General features: G+C 38.9%; 1 protein-coding gene across 11 annotated transcripts in view; it reads left to right on the top strand.

The window, feature by feature from the left end:
* CNTN5 (contactin 5) overlaps nt 1-16,997 on the top strand; it is a 653,229-nt gene that overhangs the window by 628,837 nt on the left and 7,395 nt on the right. For all 11 annotated transcript variants that reach the window (XM_029048199.2, XM_003430617.4, XM_029048198.2 and 8 more), the window contains 3 exons: nt 1,130-1,239; nt 9,769-9,955; nt 10,410-10,522. In XM_029048199.2, coding sequence (XP_028904032.1) covers nt 1,130-1,239; nt 9,769-9,955; nt 10,410-10,522 — 410 coding nt within the window. The remainder of the gene's footprint in view (nt 1-1,129; nt 1,240-9,768; nt 9,956-10,409; nt 10,523-16,997) is intronic.

Genomic DNA, 16,997 nt, shown 5'->3' with positions numbered 1-16,997 from the left:
TCCATTCCTCCTCCCTGCTATTCTGCATCACTATCACTATGCCCACTGCTACCCCTCCCCCAAAATTAGGGCTTTAATGGGGGCCATCAAAGTCCTTTCAACTAGCAGAATAGAACCCCTCCTGAAAAAAAAAAAAAAAAAAAGGGAGATTTCCATTAGTTTGGACCCTCTGGTCACCTTAGTTTCAAGTCTAATTTGAATCTTTGTTGATGGAACCACATTGTATTTGCCCCTATATTTTTCCTGGGTGGATTATTGCCACTTTCTCATTATTTGATGGTGTACCTAACTGTAGAGTAAAACTCAGCCTTTTGTTTCTAATGTTTCAGTTGGCTCCAGCCTGTGACATATTTTACAAGCAAGGTGGCAGAATCCAAAGTAGCAAAGCAGTGTTCCCACTCACTAATACAATGTGGAACAAGCCGCACCAACTGACAGGTGCCAATCAGAAGTTCAGTTACTGTTGTGAAAATATTGAGAAAGGTCACTGAATGTTAGAAGAAATGAAGTGCTCACCCTGGGCAATGGCACTGAAACCTTCAGGGGTGATTTCTTGTTCCCTTTATACAATCCCTAAAAATCATTGCTTAGGGTTTAAATTAGCAAACATTAATTTGCCAGTTCACTGGAAGATAAAAGTGGAGCTTTTTTCATTTGTTTTATGGATGACAACACATTTGTAAAGAGGTAGACACAGAAGTTGTAAAGGATCAGATATTGACATTAGTATACCTCAATTAGGGAATTTAGGCACCTCCTAGTGGCTTTTCAATTGCTAAATAGTGGTTTATATCTGCAGGCCAAATTAGCCAAAAGAATGCTTTCCCCTACAGCCCAATAGCTCTGCTGGTTATAGTTTGGCAGGCCTGATAGAGAGATAAAGTAAAACCGTTTAGAGGCCCAACAGCCAAATGAAGGCGCTTCCTTTTCTGTCATTTAATAAGACAGTGCAGGACCCAAATTTAGAAATACGTTCAAGATCGCCTTTATCTTGTGTTTTTCATAACAACTGAAGCACTCTATTCCAAGTAATAAGATAAAATGAAGTACATGATGGTTGTCATCACAGCCTTTTGATAGATTTGACTTGTAACAGTCGAAGTTATTATTTCAATTTTTCCTAATACAGAACCCAGCACTGCTCCTACAGATGTCAAGGCTACAAGTGTGTCTGTTTCAGAGATTCTTGTTTCATGGAAACATATTAAAGAGAGTCTTGGAAGACCCCAAGGATTTGAGGTATGAACAGACTATCATAATAACAGGGCTTGTTATTTTTGCTTGCGCTGCATCTTTGTAAAAGTGTGATGTGGGTGAAGCATCAACCAAATTATGTTCCTCATAAAATATAACCAGCTGCAAGAGAACAAAGAATGCAATAAATTTCAATGATACTGTTCCATATATCTCATTATTTCTAAATTATTTTAAAACTCAACAGGGTTTCTAAAGCCCTGTTTAAAAAAGTAGAAGGGTTGAAAATTATTCCACATTACCATGAGTGAATACAAAAGGATACTGATTAATGCAAGTGGTTTAAATGCCGTAGGGACTGCGCTTTGGTTAATTAAATTTAGAAAGAGCAAATTTTCTTCTCAGACTGCCTGGGAAATCTCATTTCCGATATTGAATTCCCCTCTCTTGATTGGGTCTACTTACAACCAGTATCTGTTTAATACAGCTGCTTGGATTTTTCCGTATTATGTTGACATTTTCCTTGAAAGCAATTCTTCTCTGTTGGACCTCTCTCAGACTGATACTTATTTTGCTGAGGATATATCTACTTGAGTATGACAAGAAAAAAATTCAGAAATGTCAGCAAATGGTTATGGCAGAACCAATATAAAAAATATAGATGTACCTGTGTAAAAAGCATTTTGTATTGAGGTTTGGTGGGCAGAAAAAGACTTGAATGTGCCTGGGTAGCAATGTTCTTAATGAATTTCTAAGGTTTCTCTAGACTCTTTGTTCAAGGCTTCACAAAACAGTTAGTAACTGTTCTATATTATTTGGCTTGAAATATTTCTCTTTTTGTGCATTACCCCCCAAAAGTGTGAAAGTTAACAACAAACCACTTTTTGTCAGTTTCATTCTTCTTGAAATGGGATATGGAGAAGGAAAGAAAGACTTGATTAGGAATATGATGGGAATTGGATTCTGCCCTTGTTGTAATTTTATTCTCATTTATACACACTTCCTTGATTTTTCAGAGAGCTTCAATTCCCAAAGTACCTACATTAATTTTCTCATTTTTGCCCTCACAGTAGTTCTGCAAGGTAGGTAGGAAAGGCAGGTATCAGTATCTCCATTTTGCACATGAGGAAACTGGGATGCAGAGAAGTTCTATAAAGATTAGCATGCTGCCTTGCCTGACTTATTGCTAACCTGCTCTTCAGGTCTGAGTTCAGGGACGGCTTCTCCTAGGAACCACTGATAAAGCCAATGTAAACACTGACAACTGCAAAACAGGTGAGCCAGGAGGAATGGGAAAGGGAAACCACGAAGTTTACGTGCAAGAGGGCTACCCAGCATTAAAAAAAAAAAAGATAAGAAAAGATACATCCTGTCCTGATAGTATACTCCAAAATTCCTATCTCAGGCAGCCAGTTTCCAGATTAAGAATATTCTACCATATTTTCTTCATTCTAACACTCCTTTTCAGCACACAACCTTTAGTGTTTCTTTATCATCAAGATTCTCACTGGATAGGACTTTCTTGTAAAGAACTCTTGCTTGAAATTCAGGTTTCTTTCCTTAGTCTATTCATCACACTTTGGCAGAGTATCCAAAGGAAAGGCATGGCGATGAGTGGAAATGAAAAAGAATGATTATAATTTGGGGGCTAGAATGCATAACTAACAGAAGTACAAAATACAGTTTGTAACTGGTAGAACTCCAGTGTATTCGATGTAAATGTAACTTGGGGGGGGAAAGGTGGTAGCAGCTAAGAAGTGTTTGTTTTAAGGCAAAAAATAATCAGCATTATTATTGTGTAATTTCCGGGCATTTTGATAGAATCATTCCTCTCCCACTGCCCTTCTCCCTTCCCCCATTACTTATCTTCCTTTTCTCCACCTTGCCCAACTATAAAATTGCCACAAGGAGCCTATTCCTAATGCCATTACCAAACATATTCTGCTGTAAGGAAACCTGGCCAAAAATCCAATTAATGATATTTACTGAGTGCTTACTGAATGCAGAGTACTGAAATATGTGCTTGGGAAAGTACAGCACAGCAGAGTTGGTAGATACAATTCCTGCCCACAAGGATCTTACGTGTTGCTAATGAGGGTGTGCCCAGATATATTTTAATCAAATTCCAAAGTTAATCTGAGTCACCTCTTACTACCAAATGCTCACTTATCATTTCTTGACTTAATTTAAGAACATCAAATGGTAATCTTGGTTTTATGAACTTATTAGATCCAAGTTATCAATTATATAAGTATATTAAATGTAATACTAATTAATATAATATTATTAGAGAAGCAGCATGGCTTAGTGAAAAGAGCATGGGCTTGGGAGTCAGAGGTCAGGGGTTCGAAACCCGACTCTGCCCCTTGTCAGCTGTGTGTCTGCGCGCAAGTCACTTCACTTCTCTGGGCCTCAGTTCCCTCATCTATAAAATGGGGATGAACACTGTGAGCCCCACGTGGGACAACCCGGTGACTCCATATCTACCCCAGCGCTTAGAACAGTGCTCTGCACGAAGTAAGCGCTTAACAAATACCAACATTTATGAGAAGCAGCGTGGCTCAGTGGAAAGAGCACGGGCTTTGGAGTCAGGGGTTGTGGGTTCGAATCCCGGCTCTGCCACTTGTCAGCTGTGTGACTGTGGGCAAGTCACTTAACTTCTCTGTGCCTCAGTTACCTCATCTGTAAAATGGGGATTAAGACTGTGAGCCCCACGTGGGACAACCTGATTCCCCTGTGTCTACTGCAGCGCTTAGAACAGTGTTCTGCACATAGTAAGCGCTTAACAAATACCAACATTATTATTATTATTAGATACAATTCCTGCCCACAAGGATCTTACTTGTTGCTAATGAGGGTGTGCCCACATATATTTTAATCAAATTCCAAAATTAATCTGAGTCACCTCTTACTACCAAATGCTCACTTATCATTTCTTGATTTATTTTAAGAACATCAAATGGTAATCTTGGTTTTATGAACTTATTAGATCCAAGTTATCAATTATATAAGTATATTAAATGTAATACTAATTAATATAATATTATTAGAGAAGCAGCATGGCTTAGTGAAAAGAGCATGGGCTTGGGAGTCAGAGGTCATGGGTTCTAATCCCACTCTGCCATTTATTAGCTGTGTGACTTTGGACCAGTCAGTTTACTTCTCTGCGCATCAGTTACTCCATCTGTAAAATGGGAATTAAGACTGTGAGCCCCACATGGGACAACCTGATTACCTTGTATCTACCCCAGTGCTTAGAACAGTGCTTGGCACATAGTAAGCACTTATCAAATGCCATCATCATTATTTTTATCATTATTATCACCTCTGGAAACACTGGCCAAAGGTTCTCTGCAGAAAGTTGGAAGATGAGGTTAAGAAGGAGTAAACTTGGCTCACTGGCATTTCCCTCTGGATATCCCACTTCATAATTAGGACTCATTTTTTGGCATGGCAGATAAAGCACGGGCCTGGGAGTCAGAAGGTCACAGGTTCTGATCCCGGCTCTGCCCACTTGTCTGCTATGTGACCTTGGGCAAGTCACTTCACTTCTCTGGGCCTCAGTACTCACATCTGTAAAATGGGGATGAAGACTGTGAGCCCTCTGTGGGACAGACTGTGTCCAACCCAATTATCTTGTATCTACCCCAGCATCTGGAACAGTTCCTGGCACATCGTAAATGCTTAACAAATGCCATAATGATTATTATTATTATTATTTTAAACTCCAATAGTGAGAGATCAAATTAAAACTGAGCTGCTTAAAACATGTTTAAATTTCAGCTATTGTCCAAATGGATATTGGAGGTATTGTGGAACCTTCCACCTTAGATTGTCAGCTTCCATATAGATAAAGCATTATGGGAATGACACTGGAATTTCAAAGCTTCATGTTCCCAAGATTTCAGGAATTTTGGTTATTGATCCAAGTGGAAGGCCTGACATTAGATTTTATCTTTATGGAGGGCTATCCTCCAGGTGAACTATCCCTCCCAGATGAAATATTTATAGATATTTATAGTGTTTGGGGATGTACACACACAAACTTATATAAACAAACACAGATAAAATAGAGTTGTCCTTCAGCTATGAAGGTGATGTTGGTCATTGCATTACTAAATGATCTGGCTAAAGCATTATGACATAGCTGCAGTTTCCTTTTGCAAGGTTTTGCACCATTGGATTCACCTGTGAATATTTAGAAATACCTAATAAAATAAACTTTACATGATTAAAACCCTGTTCAAAGCATCACTCCCACTGATGTCATGGATAACCCCAGAAGAATCTGATTTAAAATACTGACTTGGCAAATCTAAGGAATTTTATTAATGGACTTTGCCCAAACCAGTTAAGCATGTCTGTGTGTAGAAACTTCTGCTACTTTTCTCTGTTAAAACGAATTAGAGACTAGTAAAAATAAAATAGTACCAATCTATGTGACTACACCCACTCTTATTCTCAAATGCTGTTCTACCCCTATAAATGCTTAGGCTATACATCCCCAGTTCTGCTGAAACATCAGTAAAATGAATCTAATTGAAGGAAACAAAATTCAATACCAGGTGTTAACTTTTTTCATTTCACCATTTGTATTCAGCCTCTGGAATAGTGACAACCAATTATATTGTCCTCATATCCTCTGGACTTTCTGTAACACTATTATTAACTAGATTTTTAGTTAGATGGTTTTAGCCTCATGTCAACAAAAAGTGCCAAGGGATTTTCAGAGTGAAGGACAAGTCAGCAGTGTCCCAGTTTCAATTGTGGATTAATGATTGTGTTTTGGTTTTTTGTTGTTGTTTTATTTTTTGTTTTTTTTTTTAACTGAGGCTTAATGAAAGACCAAGCAACTTGTTCCATTTAGCATTTTCACTGATGAAAGGCAAGTCTAATACGAGTTTTGCTCCCGCTCATTTATAACTCCAAAGTTCAGGTTAGTTCTGATTCTGGTTTAGCCTTGTCACTTGGAGCCCTGACCACTTATTGATACCCAAAATATCTCATTTGTGTTCTGAGGTCATACGTATATATATATTTGTATATAGCGAGATATGGATGTAGATATGCACACACACACGTTATTGTATATATGTACACACACATACATACACATATATATATATAAAACTCAGAACACAAGTGAGTTTTTTTGGTATCAATACATTCATTAATACATGTATTTATATATATATATAAAAGTTGTGGAGATTTTGGAAGGACAGCTTGGAAAGCTAACAGTACTCATTTTATTTTATCTGACTTTAGCTGCAATAGAAATCACAAAATGAGCAGCAATTACATGACCATAATCTGTCAAACAGTTTGCTTTTAATATGTGTGTGTGATAATCTCATACATGTGAAAAAACAAAAACAGTAGTCTCCTCCATTTACCACTAGAACAAACATGATTTTCCTATCTATATGGTGTATGACTGACACCAATTTTACATAATCTTTAATACTCTGAAAGTTTCATATAATCGCAATATAGTTTTCTATCAAAATTAGGAAAAAGAAATAAAAATTATTAGCTGTTTAATTCTTCCATATATTTAGATTTACCTTGTATGATATTTCCAAAATTTCTGAGGCTCAGCAAGATCTTTTCTTGACTTTCAGAAATTGACTTGCCAAGCATTATTTCCAAATCCCCTTATTATTCATTGATTATTAATGAGATTTTGTCCTCGACCTGCCTCCAGATGCACAAACAGACATACATAAAACAAGACTTTTACTAACGTGTCTCACCCATCAACTGTCAAGGAGGACTGAACCCAGGGGCTCCGGCTTCTAGCTCTCCACAACCCTCTCCCAGCAACAGCCAGTCTATGACCAGAGCTGAAGAGAGCAAGAGCACATTTGAGCAAGCGACAGACTGTGGCAATGGAGGCTTTCAGCCCAAAAAACTTGCTGTCCTTAATGGAAAATTGGGGGCCATTAATTTCAATGTCTGGTATAATTCTCTGTCCTTTATAAACCAATACTTCGTTTCCACACTTATGCCCACCATAAAGGGTATTAAAATCTCTGAACACTTTGATGACTCTAAAAAGTTTTCTGGGTTATGCTAACTGATGAATTTGAAACTCCTAGCAAGATTGCATGTCCCAGGACATGCATTCCATTCTGGATTATTTTTATTAAGACTTTATTATCAATAAACATGCTATGATGTAATAATGGGGATAGTAATACCCTGATAAATAGTGATACATTTCCTGTATAGCCATCCTTTAAAATAGAAAGTTTAATTTAAAGTTCAGGGTGAGTCATTTCTGCATATATTACATGTGGCCAGTTTCTTGTTAAAAGCCTTTCTCTTTTCCCAGGTATAAAGTATCTTTTAGGATAGAATGCCCCATGCCCACATTCAAGTTCATCAGACCTAAAAAATATATTCTCATGAACACTGGGGTGGTGCCTCCAAAATACTTTGATTCAGAAAAAAGACAAATTTACAAGAAAAGCAATTCATCCCATCACATTCATCTCTAGCTTTGTGTTTTTTGTTCTTGTTGTGGCTGTTTTTTTTTCCTTTAGACTGTAGTGACATCTTCTGGGACGAATACAAGTTCTTCAGCAATTAACTTGGTTATATGTTGCATGATTCCACACCTGTATCCCCAATCCACTTGTAATCAATCAATCAATGATATTATTGAGCGCTTACTATTCGTAGAGCACTGTACTGTTATCTTACTGGTAAAGAAGTGATTAGCATTTATCTGAAGAACACTATGTTTGGCTCTTTCTCTGAAGTAAAATCAAATTTCATGGCAGTTCAATGTACCTAGCATCCTACAATTTTTAAAATTGCCTTTATTTTGGTATTTGTTAAGTGCATACTATGTGTTAAGCACTGCTCTGAATGCCAGAATGGATAAAAATCAACGAAGTCAAAAACAGTCCCTGTCCCACAAGGGGCTCACAGTCTTCAAAGAGATCCTCCTCAGAACTATGAATACTGTGTATCCTTTCCCAACACTTAGTTCAACACTCAGCACACTGTAAGCATTTAATAAATACTGCTATTAATGTTTACCGTAGCATTCATTCTTAAATAGGTAGTGATTATTCTTCTTCATTTTTCTTTTCACAAAATACCTAAAAGAAATGGGGTATGCATTCCTGGGTTTACCCTTGGGGAGAAAAGCCTTCTAATTTAGCAGTTGTTATTTTTTCTCAAGCTACTAGTAAACACATTTTTCTTTAACTTAAGAAGCTTAAATCTGTGCTGATTAATCAGTACATTAAACATTTGGTGTTTAAAAAAGCTAAAAGGCAAATGTCTTTTTTTGCAACTAAATACATAAACCATCGACTACTACATTTAATCATCCTCTATCCAGCTAGAATAGATATTCATCATTTTTAAAGGGAGCCTGTCTGCTTATGAAATGAGAGGGAAAGGAGAAGGTATGTGGGAGGGGGAGAGGGGAAATAATCGCATAAAGCTGTAATGTGTTTCTCTTATGTGAAATGGCTTTTTTGGTTAATCCTGAAATCGTGGATCAGTGGCTATCGTAGCTTCTCCGTAGACGTTTGCTAACAGGTTGAGCAAAGAAAGCTACTTCTGCAATTACTAAATCAGAAATAAATGCATTGAGGGTCAAAAAGTGAAACAGATTCAGGTGGTCCACGCTTGATCGAGCTGACTGCTTAAGTTAAATCAACTGTGTGCCAATTCAATTCAGAGAAAGGATAGGACTAAGAAATATGAATTAGGCATTCTCATTGGCAAATTATGGGTTGGATGCCTAGCCAGGTCAGCTGGAAAAAGGGAATTTCTTTTTTACGTTCTTTCATGCTGTAAAACTTTAGGGCCTGAACCAAGCTAAGACTTCACTAATCAGTATTTAGTCATATAGTCTCAAAAAGAGAACTTATTTAGCACAAGAACCAACAATCATGAAAGGTCATTTTCATCTATATCAAGAGCCAAAGGGTGAGTTGGTTTCTACAAATTGTGTTTGATATAAAACCGCTCCAGCCTGCAAATAAAGCCTTCCATCCTGTCTCTCTCTTAGCTATGCCATTTCTATAAGATTAACCCACTACAAGGTGTCCTAAGGTATTCTGTCGGTTCTTATTCATTACTTTGACCCAGATCTTTTGACTTCACACTTTAAAGAGCCGCCAAGGAAATATTGCTTATGCCGCTTTCCCTCAAATGATTCATTTAAGCTTCTTTGATTTGAATGGTAAATGTTCCCCATGACCTGTAGAAGGTAAGCTATCCTTGGGTGTCGAAATACTTTTGACTTCCTGTCAGCTTTTATTCAATGCTCTTCTTTGTAACTGGTTCTGGCATCTCTTGCCAGCCGGCTGCAAAGCAACGTACTTCAATGACATCCTCAGTAATAAGAAGACATTCTGACTCCACCGTAGACAGAATAGCAGCCAAGAAGGAGCTAAGGTTACGATTTTTACCTGTCTCTTGAGGCCTGCTAATTTGGGGTAAAAGTGACTTCTCCACACAGGGAGACTTCAGTGATCTTCGAAGATGATTTTAACAAATAAAAGGAAAGCTTGATAATGAATCTATCATTTGATCGTTTGTTGGCAGGTTGGTTACTGGAGAGATATGGATCAAGAAGAAGCAGCAGAAATGGTCAAAACCGGGGGAAACGAGTCATCCGTCCTCCTGACACGATTAGAAGGAAATACATTGTATCACCTGACGGTGAGGGCATTCAATGGAGCAGGATATGGACCCCCCAGCGCTGAAATACAGGCAGCCACCAAGAAATCCCGTAAGAGACCTTCATTCTATGAGGTTTTTGCGGAGAAAGGGCAACAGTATTTAATATTTCTGGACTTCACTGCTTGAAGTCTACTTGATAAGGTTCATCTGGAATGTTGATTTCAAGTGTCGCTATATTACTTAAATCTGAATGCCCAATCTAGCCCAGGAAGATTGACATTCACTACAATCAAAGGTTATATTCCTGTGAAACAAGGCCAAGTGGTTTTGACATGGGATGGAGGTAAAAGAATTCAGGTTTATACAGGCAGTGGAGTGGCTTTTGAAATGACACCCCTAGATCAGAAGTCCCCTTTAAGGATTCCAACCAAAAGGAAGCCTGCGGGGGCAGCCGCCATAAACCTAATTAAATATTAGATTCCTCAGTGAGATTTCAAGAAAAAGAAATACCGTTCAGCTCACAATGTCATTTTACTTTTATTTATTTTTTTTTAATTTTTCAGCTCCTAGCCAAGCCCCCCAAAACATCATGTGGGAGCAACAAGGTTCTCAGGTCTCTCTAGGTTGGGAGCCCGTCAGACCGTTAGCAAATGAATCGGAAGTAATGGGGTATAAGGTAAATGGCTCTACTTTCCTGCTTTTCATTTTTTCCAACCATCTCTCTTATATTTGGTCTTTTTCCTGTAATATTTTGGTAGATGAACTCTGCTTTCATTCTGTCAATCGATGATATTTAGTGACTGTTTACTGTGTGCAGGGTAAACTGTATTAAGTGCATAATGGACTACACTTCCTTTTGAGCCTACTCCTGGTTCTGCTGTATAGAACATGCTTTTTTAATGTGATGAAAGAATTAGGGAACACTCTTGCTTCAAGATTCACTTCTGGGTATAACACAACCCACAAGTTGCAGCAAGTAGATTTGGTATGGGAAGAACTACAGAAGCAGCCTGGCCTAGTGGAAAGAGCAAGGGCCTGGGAGTCAGAGGACCTGGGTTCTAATCCTGGCTCCACCACTTATCTGCTGTGTGACCTTGAGCAACTTCACTTAATTCCTCTGTGCCTCAGTTACTTCATCTGTAACCTGGGGATTAAGACTGTGAGTCCCATGTAGAACGTGAAATTTGTCCAACCTGCTTAGCTTGTATCTATCCCAACGCTTAATACGGTGTCTGGCACATAATAAGTGCTTAAATACCATAAAAAAAGAAGTTAATAGTTGGGGTTGTATCTTTAGATATCATCATCAAAGGCATTTACTGAATGTCTACTGTTTGCAGGGGGCTAACCTCGTAATTTAACACACAATTTAGATGATCCTAAATTATCATCCAGGAGAGATGGCCATCTGTCCCTGCCTTTTAAAGATATCGAGATAATCCAGTCGTGTTCCTCTTGTTGTCAAAAGGTTTCTCATCTTCCCACCCAAGCCCTGTCCTCCGTCTTACTTCCTCATCACTGCAAAAAGTACCAGCGTACTCCCTTTCTCACAAGTCCATCACCTTGGCGTTATCCTTGACTCAACTCCCTCATTCAATCTGCATAATTCAGTGTCACCCAATCCCGTCAGTTCTACCTTTATATCTTTGGAGTCGCCCTTTTCCTCTCCATCCAAACTGCCACTACACTGATCCAAGATTTTATATCTCGCCTTGACTACTGCAACAGCCTTTTGTCTCTCCTCTCTCCATTCCCTTCTTCACTCTGCTACCTGGATCATTTTTTCCTAAAAAAAGTCATTCAGTCCGTGTCTCCTTACACTTCTCAAAAATTTCCAGTGGCTGCTCACCATCCTTTGCATCAAACAAAACTTTCTTACCTTATTTTGCTGATTACCTACTATCACCCACCACCACACTTCACCCTCTAATGCCAACCTACGCACTTGAGCTTGATCTTTTCTGCCTTGACTGTGTCCAACTCGATTTGCTTGTCTCCACCCCAGTGATTAATACAATGCCTGGCACATAGTAAGTGCTTAATAAATACCACTGTTATTATTATAATTGCCGTCTACCCCTTGCCCATATCATTCCTCTGATCTGTAACTCTCTACCCACTCATATGACAGCCCACCTTTCGTCCCACTATCAAAGCCTTACTAAAATCACACCTAAATACTAAAATACTAAAATTATACCTCCTCTAAGAAGCCTTCCCTGACTAAGCGCTCCCTTCTGTGCCACTCTGAACTTGGATCTGTACCCCCTAGGCACTTGATTCTCAACCCACCCCAAGCCCCACAGCATTTACACACATATCCTTTATCTACTTATCTACTACCTCTTCTGAATTGTTCTGTCCCGAGTGCTGAGTACAATGCTCTGCACACAGGAAACACTCCATAAATACCATTAATTGTTAGACCTATTTCGTCCTGTTGGAGCCTCAAACATGGGTCATATACTAGGCCTTTCAGTGACATCTGGCCACACAGGAATTGTTTTCCTCTTCAGAGTCAAAATATGATGAGACAACTGGATAGAAAAATATTGCCAACAGTCCTCTTGAACCTCTCTAACTCTCCCTATATTGCTAAATCTAAAGTTTGTTATTAGAGGTCAGCATTTGAAATTTTAAATTAATTACATCTAGTCATTAGTAAAGTCATATGGCATTGAAATCTATACTGTATCTTCACTTTAATAGCATTTAAAATATAATTTATAAAAATGCTGGAGAATAAATCATCTTAAACTTTATAGACATTAATATTTTTATGGAGCTGAAATGTAATTAAGTAGTCTGGCAATTTGGGCTTATTCAGTGCTAGATATTATAGCAGCAATTTGAATGGTTGAAATTTGAAAGGATAAAATCTCAAAGATTAAACTCACATGGAATTTTTTGTAGAAGATAGAACAAATCTGGGAAGTTTGTTCGAGCATTGGTTAAATCAGGATCTTCATATTTGATCATAGGCCCTTTTTATAATTCTGCAGTTGGGAAACCATGTTTAGACCACATATTGCTAGTGTAGTTGTGGATGAGGCCAGTTATTTTCTTGTTTTTCCATCCTCTCCCCATCTGCCTTTCCTACCCACACCAAGGCATCCTTACTAGAATAATAGCAGAATATTAAGTCAGAAGAATTGGGTTATTACTCCTTGGATAGCTGTGGACTTCATACCAATTCATTTCCATTTGATTTTCATGTGGAATAAAGTCATTTTTAAATGGCAAAGAAGAGAGCATCAAAAAACAAAGGCCTAAAAATCACTCATCAAAAATAAAATTGGACATCAAAGCTATTCTTAACCTTAACCTTCATCCTAATGCATTCCCTAAAGCAAAACCCTAAACTTAACCCCAGCATGAACTGTGAGCCTGTTGTTGGGTAGGGATTGTCTCTCTCTGTTGCTGAATTGTACTTTCCAAGTGCTTAGTACAGTGCTCTGCACACAGTAAGCGCTCAATAAATGCTATTGAATGAATGAATGAACTCAGTCCCTAACCCTAATCCTCAAGGAGCCTCTCAACAACTGAGATTGCTGAGAGGTTTCATTTGGTAATGAATTTAGATTTCTAATTATAGGTGACATCTTTCAACCTAAAATGGAGGCAGACATAGAGGAGAAGATGACCAACTCTAAAGAAAAAATTAACTTAATGCTTCCTTATATAGGAAAAACCTAACTTTTTCATTCTTAAATATTTAGAGTCAATCTTTTCCTTCCAATTTGAGTCCAAATCAGATATTGAATATCTGTTTTTCAAAGTCCTTTTTTCCCCTAAATGAATAACTTACATTTTTGAATATTCAATTTCATTTGGTAATTCACCATGAACATTCACAACCTCTTTAAATTCTTTTCATAATATGCCTCAGTCCTTGCTGGTTTTTAACATCTCCCAATTTAGAACCAGCTGCAGTTTATTAGTGTATTGCATATTAATGATACAGAAGATGCAATAAAATGTTAATCTGAATTTTACCAAATATACCCTTTCACCTGTAAACTCCATCTTGCTTATGATCTTCCAGCCTACTCTATATCTGTGGCTGCATCCTTATTTATCCCAGTCAATCTGTACTGAGTTTATAAATGAGATGCCTCATCCAAGTTAAGGACATGAATTTCATTCTGGATTTTCATCCAGCCCAGTAGTCTTTCTCAATCGAAGGATGTTGGGAGGAATATTGTGATGATTGTCAGTACCATAATTATTAATAATAATTGATTTGTGCTTACTCTGTGCCGAGAATTGTACCAAGTGCTAGAGTAGATACAGGATAACCAGGTCATTCACAGTTTCTGTATCACATGGAGCTCCCAGTCTAAGTGGGAGGGAGAAAAGGCACTGAATCCCCAGTTTGCATATGAGGAAACTGCAGCACAGAGAGGTTAGGTGGCTGGCCCGTGGTCACACAACATGAAAGTGGCAGGGCCAGGATTAGAACCCAGGTCCTCTGACTCCCAGGCCTGTGGTCTTTCCGCCAGACCACGCTGCTTCTGGACATCCATCCTAACGATTTGTGATGTACATCCACTATTACTAAAGTTTCCTTATCTTATATCTAAAATTCATACATATTCATACATGCTTAAACCCTCTTGAATGTGACTGTTGGAAGAATGTGTCACTAATAATTCATATGAATCTATTAACCTTTTGAATCTAATCTAATCTAATCTAATATGAATCTAAATCCTTTTAGAATTTTCTGATAAATTCTTTCCCATCGTTTCTTTGCATTCCACTCTGCCATATTGCCTGTTTTTTCACTAGGTGTTTTGACTGGAATGCTATTCGGGGATTAGGGAATTTTTTTCTGGCAACATAAGCATATTTAGGCTCATCATTCCACATTATCAGAATAAAATATGCACGCGTGTGTAGTGTCAGAACCAGGGAAAGCTAAGCTTGAGTTTTCCTGAAAGCAGTTTTTGCAAGAGACTATTCTGAAAGGATCTGGACACAGATACACTCCATCATAACCACTATAAATAATTTATCCTGAATACCTGATTTGTATAATACACCAATCTAGGTGTTTGGAAGAAATGCAAGGACCAAATTAGACACAGTCTGTAGCCTCCTTTTATAGTAAGCTCCTTGAGGGCACAGACCGTCTAATTTGTCCCTTGTAGTGATGATTGATGACTTATGTGACTATGCAGATTGCTTCAGAATTGTCCTCTGCCTGCATTTTTTCCAGTGGCTATTTTTCAGCAGCTTCAACTCTCTTCTTATCCTTTCCATTACAAGTCTTTGTGTCTACTTTGAGAAGCAGCGTGGCTCAGTGGAAAGAGCACTGGCTTGAGAGTCAGAGGTCGCCCGGCTCTGCCACTTATCAGCTGTGTGTCTTTGGGCGTCATTTAACTTCTCTGTGCCTCAGTTACCTCATCTGTAAAATGGGGATTAAGACTCTGAGCCCCACATGGGACAACCTAATTCCCTTGTATCTACCCAGCACTTACACCATTCTTGGCACATAGTAAGTGCTTAACAAATGCCAAAGTTATTATTATTATTATTATTATTCATTCAATAGTATTTATTGAGCGCTTACTATGTGCAGAGCACTGTACTAAGTGCTTATTATTACCGTGACCTCACTTTTCTAAGACAGAATTGTGAAATGAGACTACCGATGGCATTTTGAAAATCATTCATTTATTAGCTCTGTATATGGATCACTTCTGAAAATGGGCCCTGCTTCTTCTTTTGTGGGTTAGAGATGAGGGTGATGGAGGGAGGAGACAGGGAGTGGGGAAGTAAATACATTCAAGTAGCTTGAGCTCAGGGACGTGAGGACTCCCATCGCCCCACCATTTGTGCAGAGAAGCAGCATAGCCTAGTGGAAAGTGCCACAGAGGACCTGGGCCTTACCCCCGCTTCACCACTTGCCTACTGTGTGACTGTTGGCAAGTCACTGAACTTCTCTGTGCCTCAGTTCCCTCACCTGCAAAATGGGGATTCCATACCTGTCCTCCCTCCAACTTAGATTGTGCACCCCATATGAAACCCTATTATCTTGAAAATGCCCCCAGAGTTTAGTTTGGTGCTTGGCGCATAGCAAGTGCTTAGCAAATAACACAATTATTAATTATTATTACTTATGGCAGGTATCTGGAGCAACTTTGCTAAAAAGAGGAATAATATTTGTGAGGTTGATTCTAAAGATTCCTGGCTGAATGTTGAGGGACTCTGGAAACTCTCCCAGCCCCTGAATCTTGGAGGAAATCCTATTTCCCCTCACCTCCTGTTGAATCCACTAGAGATATGTTTCTACTTTACTAAGGGGGGGAACACTTATGAAAAGTGATTCATTTTTGTTGCAGTCTTAGACCATGAGTAGGGGGAAGGTGGAGACTAGCACAGGACTGTGAGTTGGGAGACCCAGGCCCTAATTCCAGCCCTGACACTCATGAATTGTGTGACCTTGGGCAAGTACCATGAGGATGAATGGACTGTGAGCCTCCTTTGGACAGTGACTGTGCCCTATCCCATAACATTGTGTCTGCCCCAGTGGTTAAGTGCTTAAAGCATGGCCTCGTGAATAAAGCATAGGCCTGGGGGTTAGGAGGTCCTGGATTCTAATTCTGGCTCCACTACTTTTCTGCTGTGTGACCTTAGGCAAGTCACTTCACTTCTCTGTGGCTCAATTACCTATCTGTAAAATGGGGGATTATAACTGTGAGTCCAATGTGGGACAGGGCTACGTCCAGCCCAATTACCTAGAACCCATCCCGGTGCCTGGCACATAGTAAGTGCTTTACAAACACCACAATTATTATTATTATTTTATTATTATTATTATTATTAAGTGCAATTTGCCCAGGGGGTTGACAGCCACCATTTCATCAACAGAACCCAAGGAATCAGTCCTGTTAAGGGCTTGATCCTCCCTTGAGTAAGATTTCAATCATTTTCTGTTGGAGGTGGATTTATATTTCAGTGAATCAGTGCTCTGAAACCCAAAACCCTGGAGAGCAGTCTATAGGAGAAGCAGCGTGGCGCAGTGGAAAGAGCATGGGCTTTGGAGTCAGGGCTCATGAGTTCGAATCCCAGCTCTGCCACTTGTCAGCTGTGTGACTGTGGGCAAGTCACAACTTCTCTGTGCCTCAGTTCCCTCATCTGTAAAA

The sequence above is a fragment of the Ornithorhynchus anatinus genome, chromosome 20, assembly GCF_004115215.2.
Source record: "Ornithorhynchus anatinus isolate Pmale09 chromosome 20, mOrnAna1.pri.v4, whole genome shotgun sequence".
Taxonomy (NCBI): domain Eukaryota; kingdom Metazoa; phylum Chordata; class Mammalia; order Monotremata; family Ornithorhynchidae; genus Ornithorhynchus; species Ornithorhynchus anatinus.
The sequence above is the reverse complement of the archived record's forward strand: the minus strand, read 5'-3'. Positions and strand labels throughout refer to the sequence as shown.